The sequence below is a fragment of the Eutrigla gurnardus genome, assembly GCF_963514095.1.
Source record: "Eutrigla gurnardus genome assembly, chromosome: 19".
Lineage (NCBI taxonomy): Eukaryota > Metazoa > Chordata > Actinopteri > Perciformes > Triglidae > Eutrigla > Eutrigla gurnardus.
Genome location: NC_139930.1, coordinates 11,325,025 through 11,334,009, shown reverse-complemented (window position 1 = coordinate 11,334,009; position 8,985 = coordinate 11,325,025). Strand labels below are relative to the sequence as shown.

The following is an 8,985-nucleotide window of genomic DNA, read 5'->3' as shown; positions in this document are numbered from 1 at the left end:
AAACTGTAAACAACACACACAATGTTTGTTCCCCCGTCATGGCAGTATTCACATGCTCACTGCTACAAAAACAACCACATTCTGTTGCTGTTTATATGTAGTAAGGCCATTCAACTCTGTCCCATATCTTATTATTTCAACAATGGCAAAAAATGATTGATCCATCACAGCCTCCGTAGTTGATTAGAGGTCAGTATTTGCTCAAAGTCTTTGACCTTAGAACAAGCGGATTCCAACACGTCAGTATGGTAAAACAATGTTTATGAATGTTTCCTTACCGTTACTTTTCTGAGAAGCAGTGATATCCGACGGATCCTCAAAAAGACTGCTGCTGTAAGTTCATCGGTAGATAGATTTTATTATCTCGTCCACCAATATCCTTCAGCCTCCGAGTACATCAAAATAGCTAAAAACTGTGACCGAGACAGTAACTTTATATTTTTGAATTTTATTTCTTCGCCATGAACTTCCAAAATCAAAAAAACAAATGATCAAAATACAATATAAACTTCTGAAAATTAATACACTGAATCTTTTTTTTTATTTTCTTACACAGGGAAAAAAAAAACACTGAGCAAAGTTGAAGTCCGGATGGCTAATGACTGCTTAGTCCTCTTTGCTTTTCTAGGTCGCAGAATATGGTGTTTCACAAACAATGAGCCTCCCCCTATTATCCCCGAACACACACAGTTCACTAGCCAGGCATCTGCCAAAGACGTACAGTACAAAGTGCCCAATAACAAGTCCTGGAGCTAACAACTGTGTTGAAACTTTTAAACCAAGCATGACTGCAATCCACCACTTTGTACACAATGTACAGCCCCCCCACCCCCCACCCCCAGATTCGACTCCCCATGAACAACAGTCAGTTGATGTTGAAGGTGTGAAGATGTATTCAAAGGCGAAGGTCTCAGAGAAAAAACAAACAGGAGAGATGAAACCTGGTGGGTCAAGGCGAGATGCTGTCAGATCAGTGCCCAAGTTCGATATGGTGAGTAAGTCTCAGGCACTCTTAAATCCAACGGTGGAAAAAGACCAGCATCCACAAGAGGGGGAGGGAGGGAGGGGGGGGACCCAAACTGCTGCACTTAATCCAGTTTTACTCAGAAAATATGAACATTAATCTATTATAACTCATGGCATAATATCCATAAAATATAATTCATTATTTTCATCCCTTCTGCATACAGAACAAATACAACATCCATTAGTTGTTAACCTTAGTTGTTGAGATACACAAACATTTTTTTATTCTTGTCATGGAAATAGAGAACATGCAAGAAGGGTTTAGAAAAAAAACACACATGTATATCCAACAAACAAAACAGAAACAGCAGTTTGGAGGGAAATTGAAAAAAAAAAATGTCCATAGATGGGTGAAATGGTGTCTCTGGATTTGGCCAAATAAAAAAAACCCGTGTACCCTGGTGGGGGAGGAACTGGAGTCTTTGTGTTGGTGGAGGAAGTTAGTGGTGCTGTGCAATCCTCTTATTTTAAGCACCCTCTGCCTACCACTCTTTTTTCTTCTCATCCATGGACACTCCGCCAGGTCCACGTGCCACCACCAACAGCAGACCCCCGATGACCGAGGTGGTCTGGAAGAAGTCGTACTTGAGGAAGTCGTGCATGGGCTTGTAGGCGGGAACGGTCCAGAAGGCGTTGAAGTAGACGTTGATGGTCAAAAGCCAGAGGACGAGGGTCAACGCGGCCAGCTTGGTTTTGAAGCCGATGGCCACCAGGATGATGAGTGCAGTACCAACCATGTTTTGCAGGATCTGTGAAGGAGCGTAAAAGTAGGTGGCTGAAGATGTGCTCTTAAAGTATATGGTCATGCACGTCAAGTTTCAAACCTGAAAACTCCTTTGCAGAGACTAAAATGAACAGAATTCAAACGCTGAAAGGTTGTTTGTAAACAACAGCATTCAAAGTCCTTCAGAGAGAACATCAGTGGTCAAGCGAGCTCGACAGACCAACCAGTAAATCAGAAGAATAAATCGTTTCACGGTAGATACGTTATAAAGCACAAATTAACACACCGACAGCTCTGTATAACCCTGCGAGAAGGTGCCACATTGATTCTCTAGGTATTTTTGCCTTTATTATTATTTAAATATGTAGAGATAGACCGGACAGGGGGAGAGAGGGGGGACGAATGCAGCCACAGGTCAGATTCAAACCTGGGCTGATAAGGACTCAACCATGGTACACGGGGCACCCACTCAACCAGGTGAGCTATCTGGACCCCATATTGAATGAATGCAGACACAAACGTCATCCTACTGTGGCCTGTCTGCTTGGTGAAACTGACACACTGATAGCAGCACAGCAGCTACGCTGCACACAGCAGAGGAGAGAGCACATAAAATACATTTCTCTGCCGCTTTGTAATCACACAGACACTAAAGGGTGTCTGGTGCATCGGTATCGGATGTTGCGGGGCATTACAATGTGTCAATATTTGAGCTGGGAATAAGAATAGGCTGCACAACCATTGCTTTAGATTATTCTGTGTCCTTAAAGTGATGGTTCGGAGTAAAATGCACCCAAGGTCATTTCCACCATGACATCCAGCCAAATACCCCTTCGGAAGCATTTTTAGCGATGGTCAGCATTGGTCAAGATAGCTGCTATCAGCCGAATGGCTTAGTACTAGCGCTACGGTACAGAGGGTATATCTCGTAAATTACCCCACTAATAATGCATGGAATGTTACCAAACTTCTGCAGTAGTACACATAGGGTCTGTACTCACAAAACGAGGCTTTTGAAAGTTTGTAAGTACACCAGGAGTTTATTTAAAAGAATACTTGCCTGATAGCTTCTATCCTCGGCTGCTATGCTACCGCAGCGTAGACGCCACTTCCGTGTTTACCCCGCGGATGCCGTGATGCAAGTTTCACACGAGAGTATGAAAAAGTTTCGCTGAGTTTTTATAAATGCTTGTATTATCAGGTCAACACATTTTTATAAATGCTTGTTTTATCAGGTCAACAAGTGTTGACCTGATAATACAAGCATTTATAAACATTTAGCGAAACGTTTTCATACTCTCGTGTGAAACTTGCATCACGGCATCCGCGGGGTAAACACGGAAGTGGCGTCTACGCTGCGGTAGCATAGTAGCCGAGGATAGAAGCTATCAGGCAAGTGTTCTTTTAAATAAACTCCTGGTGTACTTACAAACCTTCAAAAGCCTCGTTTTGTGAGTACAGACCCTATGTGTACTACTGCAGAAGTTTGGTAACATTCCATGCATTATTAGTGGGGTAATTTACGAGATATACCCTCTGTACCGTAGCGCTAGTACTAAGCCATTCGGCTGATAGCGGCTATCTTGACCAATGCTGACCATCGCTAAAAATGCTTCCGAAGGGGTATTTGGCTGGATGTCATGGTGGAAATTACCTCGGGTGCATTTTACTCCGAACCATCACTTTAAGTATGTAGTGGCTTAGCAAAGGTCTTAATTTAGTCATGAAATATCCAGTTTATTTTATGGTTATTATTTATTATAGTTAATTTATGGTTGTCATGAGTACTCACAGAGAAGAAGTTGGAATCAAAGTGCAGCAGAGTCATGAACATGAGCACTAGCAGTACTCGACCACCCAGCTGCATGTACTGCTTTGGCGAACTCTCTCCCATGGAAGGGACTCCAGCAAACATGCTCTTTCCTTCCGAACGAGACTCGGCCAGCAGCAGGAGAAGACCACCTCCAAGGGCAAGGTTTCTGGGGAAAGGAGAGAGGGTGGTTATTTTTGAACAGCACCGATTATACCTAAAGTTAGACAAGCTAAGAAATTGGCAACTTTGAAACTTCTTTTTTCAGCACTTAAGTTTACCCTAACGTTATACCAACAACCAACAGAATACGACTTAAAAATATACAAAATGCAGAAACAGAAAAACTACAATGTAGCACTGTATTTAAGGGATTTCACTTATGGCTGATGACTCAGCTGGCCAGTCGATGTTTAAACAAATCACAGGTGTTGTTCACAGTAATTGTTGGTGTCTGCTTGGCAACCGCGTCCTCTTTTACAACCATAGCAAATAAAAATGTACACAGTTGCAGAAAAAGCACTGCACGCTGGCAAATTAATTAAACTAGAAGTGCAGTGAATTTTAACCACATGTCAGCATATACAAATGCTGCTTCACTATTTTTATGCCACACATTTCGTACCTATACTTGAATCAGACAATTCAAACAATAATTTGATGATAATTGATAAGCAATTATGTTTGGGAGTGTAACTGATACAACCGCTAACAAATATACCAATAGGTTATTATGTAGTTGTATTTTCCTTTAAAAACACACTAAACCTACAAAGTGACACTTACCTCATCAAAAATTTGAGGTCCCATAAAATGCTGTATGCAACAGTCTGGTGGGAAAAAAAGACATTCCAGATCAGACACAAAGACATATTGCTTGTCCACATTGATAATGTTGAAATGTAATTGTTCTCACCTGTAGCGCTATGATGCCAAATAGTCCAAAGCAGGCATACTGTACAAAATTTCTACTGAGGATGAGGACACAACCACCTGTTGGGACACACACAACAAAGTTATGGTGATTACAGCTGCAACACACTGTATTAGATTTATTCTTTACTGTCTTCTTTACAATGCCAGAATGATCTATAATAATTATTATTATAATTATTGTTTTTGTTCAGGCTACTGACAATTCATTTGCATAAAATTTGCCCCCCCCCCCCCCTTTATTCATTGCATTAAAAAGCCAGCTACTTGACACGTTGCGTCACACATACACCCACACATCACGTAGTAAGACTACAAAAACATGCAACACTTACCCAGCTGTCCAACGAGGTTAAGCAGCACAAAGCATGTAGCCAGGAAGTAGCCACAGCTCCAGGTAGCCTCGATGTAGTCTCTCTGCTCATTCCACTGAAACCACATGCGGATGCCATCTTCCAGGAAGGTGCTGATGAGACACAGACGTGCTAGGTGGGGAAGGTACTGTTTGGTAATCCGCAGGAACTGGGCAACAGAGGGAAAGGAGAGGAGAAATGATTGACATGAAAAAGGATGACTTGATGGGAAATAACAATGACAGGATGTGGTTTCTGATGTGTTACTTATCTTGCGTACAGCAGCAAAACCAAGAAGCAACATTACTGGTTCACCAAGCTCTAAAACATACATCTGAATTTCAACAAAAAAACCTTAAAAACATCCTAAAATAATCTGACCCGCTACTCCTTGAACAGTATGGGGTAGAGTACACCTGTAACCTGAAGCTATGGCAGACACATGCTTGCTGTGGAGCACGTTTTTAACGTTGTTTTAGTAACTAAATGCAATGTAAACTATGTAGATCAGTTTGTTTTTTTGTGTTTTGTTAATGTTTAGACTAGAGTAGTCTGTTAGTCTTAGATTATTGATTTATTATATTATCGGTTCAACAACAACTATAGTAACCTATCTCTAAAATATATATTTTTGGAAATAAAAAAAGAGATGAATAGGTCATACTGAATACAATGTTCTATGTCTCTAGATTACTAATGTTGAATATTCAAGCAAAAAACAGAAGCAAAGATATCGTAATGAACATTTAACTTGGATTTGAACACAATTTATTTCAAAAGTGTAAAAAGGCCGGGCAGAAGCACTTTTGTGGTCCACAAATCAAAAGGGGTGTGACTCCCTGTCACAACACTTAATGCCAATGGCTTATTTAACTATTATGAGTCAAGTATGCTTAGTGTTTAAAAGGAAAATAGAAACTACCCTACAATCTCTTTAAAATATAATTCATGAACGGATCCTCAGATAGTACAGGCTCCTGCCTCCAGCCCCGCCTACTCGGCAGTCCACATCAGCACTGTCAGACCTCGGCAGCCTATCAGCGTTCACCAACTCCTGCTATCACTGCTATGTGGGCCATGAATGGACGCCTTGGGAGCCAATCCGAACAAGCCCGAGGTCCCTGCAACAGTCTCGAAATAGACCATTTTGTAGAGTAACGTGTAAGTAACATGTTAGCTTAGGACCCTTTAGTGAAGGATGTGTCCTTCAGATTGGCTTAGAAAATATGTATTACAAAGCAAACAAGACATTTCAGGTTCCCCTTTCCAGACATAAGAATACACATCACATGTGTTAGGGGTGTATAAATCAACCGGTGGTTATCAGATTTGGGAAGAGAAGTGTTTGACATGTGTATGGATATCAGTCAACAGAGCTAGCATACATATAGATACACAGAATTAACTCCAGGATTTGATGTTTAAACTGCCAGTACTCCTCCAAGAAGACAGCCAACATTAAAAGTCTGGCTGGTCTTGCAAAACACAAGGCCACAAATCCAACACACTATACTACAGCACCCACACACCTCTCATGAACCAGACTCAAGTAACTTTTCAAATTATGGAAGGCACAGGACACAAAAAACAAATCTCTGGGGATTTTTTTTCACAGTCTCCATAAGAGCATGGGGTCAGAGGCAGAACTGGAATCACATTTTGATATCTCAGCTCACATATACGTCTGTGAGTTGCTGTATTCATACCAGTACAGCAACAAAAAAATCTCAGAAAAGACACATAAAAGGCAGCTGTAGCAAGGTGGGGTTCATGTCTGAGCTGTGCCACAAGCAGACTCTTAAAAGTTTTAGGAAAAAATGCTTCTCCAATTTAGAGATACTTATGTAACTTTAAGCCACCGGCATCTAAACTACAATAGCACAAACGTGTTAGCCAATAACTTGGGAGGCTAAACTGCGTGATTTCACAACCGCTGTCTGGCTGAGACACTGTTAATAACCCCAGGTGGATGGACGACAAGCTAACTAGTTGTCAAATCGACGTAGCCATCCTCATTCACACCGGTTAACGTCGGCTAGGTCGGTCGTGTCCCAAACAGATGTCAGCTTCACTTTAAACGGCGTGAATTAATAACGCCAACTAATCCACCTGAAGACACATGACAGGAAACATATCAGCCGTGTGTCCAAAAAACGCGACTAATTAGCTCTTGCTTAATGCCGGCATATCTACTGTGGACGTGTGGAGACAACAATTAAAAGGCGTCACAATGTTGGGAGGAAACACGAGCGTTACTTCATTCTCGGGCAAACTAGTTAGCAGCTAGCATGCTAGCAGCGGCTAGCGACAACAACTGTCGCGCTAATAACTGAAGTTACCTGGTCTGCCACGTCTTCGGCTGTGCTCATGAGATCCTCCTGCCCCATATTTCCGTTAATATAACAATATATATGTTTTTGATAATTAAAGCTCAGCGACACACAAGTTCGGTGTGCTGGTGTTTCGCAGGCTAAGCTCGAACTGCTCCTCCCCCCCGTATAAACGTTATTTACTTGAAGATCTCCCCGGTCGCCTGAACGCGTAGAAAGGCCTCCTCCGCCCCACAATGCCCCGCGCTTTGACGAGAGGAACAGAGCTCCCCTACATGGTACTGCAACCGCTGTATGCCACGTATGCTGATCCGACCGGGGGCTTGACGCCGATGATTACTGCTTTTTTCACATGACAACTAGCAGCGAGGTTGTGTGTGGACCCTACATACATCATCTTTTAATTATGTGGAAACGTGTTCATGTTCAACCTTGCAGAGACTGCACGCTATCATGTATCAGTGCAGCTCTAATTGGCCATTAGACCTTTTGACAGATGTGCATTCTTGCCTAATAAATCTATTAATCCTATATTTAAAGGATGTATCTCTATACTCTAATGCACATCTCTTTTAATTTAAAAACAGATATAGTTTATGTATCTTTTTTATGTTTTAAGTGTAAATTAAGTGTCTTTTTGAGTCTTGACTTTTTGAGTACTCATTTTTCTCTTACTCTGATTATTGTTATGCAGCACGATACCAATGCAAACTCCTTATTGTGTATGTGAAAACAGACTTGGCAATACACCTGATTATGAATTTTAAGTTCATTTAAATAATGAGTTTCATGATTAAGTGATTGAATGTGCAACCTCAACATGAGTTCAAAATGAAATAATTGAATTAATGAATGAAAAAAACAAAGAAATGTCAGTTCTTCTCCACAACAAGTAGGAGCTGTACTATAACAGATCACGCAACAGGTCTGACGCACAAAAACAGGACAGGACAATTTTACTATTGGTTGAACGACTTACTCCATCAGACTTTGTTTAATTTCTACAATTTGACACCAAAAAAATATTTCCTATGAAGATGAGTAAGAACTTAAGAGGAAAACCAACTCAAGCGTCTTGTCAAACTCTACTGGAGGTATGAACAAAAAGATATTCCCTCATTTTGGATTTTTTGATTTCATGCTGTCTAGCACCTGTCCATAATGTTGAATAGGTCACAGCATACAATTCAAATTGTTAGGTGACCCATCATGTGGATGACAGCATGAACACCCATCATTTATGTTGATTATAACATAACATAAGTATTGATGCCTCTCATTTTCTCACAGATCTGCTGGTGACTGAGGTGATGTTGGTGGGAGGATGAGTGAGCTGTGGAAGGAAATGGGAAGGAGGGATGAAAGGGGCCACGTGGTTCGTTAACTGTCAAGACCAAAGACTTGGACAAAGTCTAGAAATGTGTCAGCTTGTTGTTAGTCAAGCAGAAAAAAAACATGGCATTTTCACAAGCATTTAGTGTACATTATGCCAGCTAATGTTATTTAAATGCATTTGCATAATACAGGACTTGCCATCAACATTTACACACAGGCAAAGGGAAGAAGAAATAGATTATGCCGATAGCTCAGATGGACGTTGAAGTTACACAAGATATTTCGGAAGTGTATATTACACATTGAATTAGCAATGACCTACTACTGCCAAGCCAGGTGGTTGCTTTTCATGCTGAACCTTCAGCTCCTATATCATCCTTTGTGTGAAAAATGCCTACACCCTCTCAGTAATTATGCATCTATGCAATACATATACAAAAGCAGGTGTGTGTAAGGCTAAATTGTTTTCCTTCT

At 41.0% G+C, this 8,985-nt stretch overlaps 1 protein-coding gene across 1 annotated transcript; it reads right to left on the bottom strand.

Annotated features, from left to right (window-relative positions):
- Nucleotides 1–438: 438 nt before the first annotated feature.
- On the bottom strand, nucleotides 439–7,359 carry surf4 (surfeit 4). Its single transcript, XM_084034712.1, has 6 exons — nucleotides 7,186–7,359; nucleotides 4,829–5,015; nucleotides 4,477–4,553; nucleotides 4,347–4,390; nucleotides 3,543–3,729; nucleotides 439–1,775 (listed from the first exon to the last, which is right to left on the bottom strand). Exons 1-6 carry the CDS (start codon nucleotides 7,231–7,233, stop codon nucleotides 1,509–1,511), a joined length of 810 nt encoding a protein of 269 aa, XP_083890838.1. The 5' UTR covers nucleotides 7,234–7,359; the 3' UTR covers nucleotides 439–1,508.
- Nucleotides 7,360–8,985: the final 1,626 nt, after the last annotated feature.

What these genes read in the sequence shown, in the direction of transcription:
- surf4 (XM_084034712.1), bottom strand. Translation starts at nt 7,233, where the DNA reads ATGGGGCAGGAGGATCTCATGAGCACAGCCGAAGACGTGGCAGACCAG. An exon ending in CCGAAGACGTGGCAGACCAG is followed by an intron (nt 5,016 to 7,185) that starts GTAACTTCAGTT and finishes TCTGTTGCCCAG; the next exon opens with TTCCTGCGGATTACCAAACA. An exon ending in TAACCTCGTTGGACAGCTGG is followed by an intron (nt 4,554 to 4,828) that starts GTAAGTGTTGCA and finishes GTGTCCCAACAG; the next exon opens with GTGGTTGTGTCCTCATCCTC.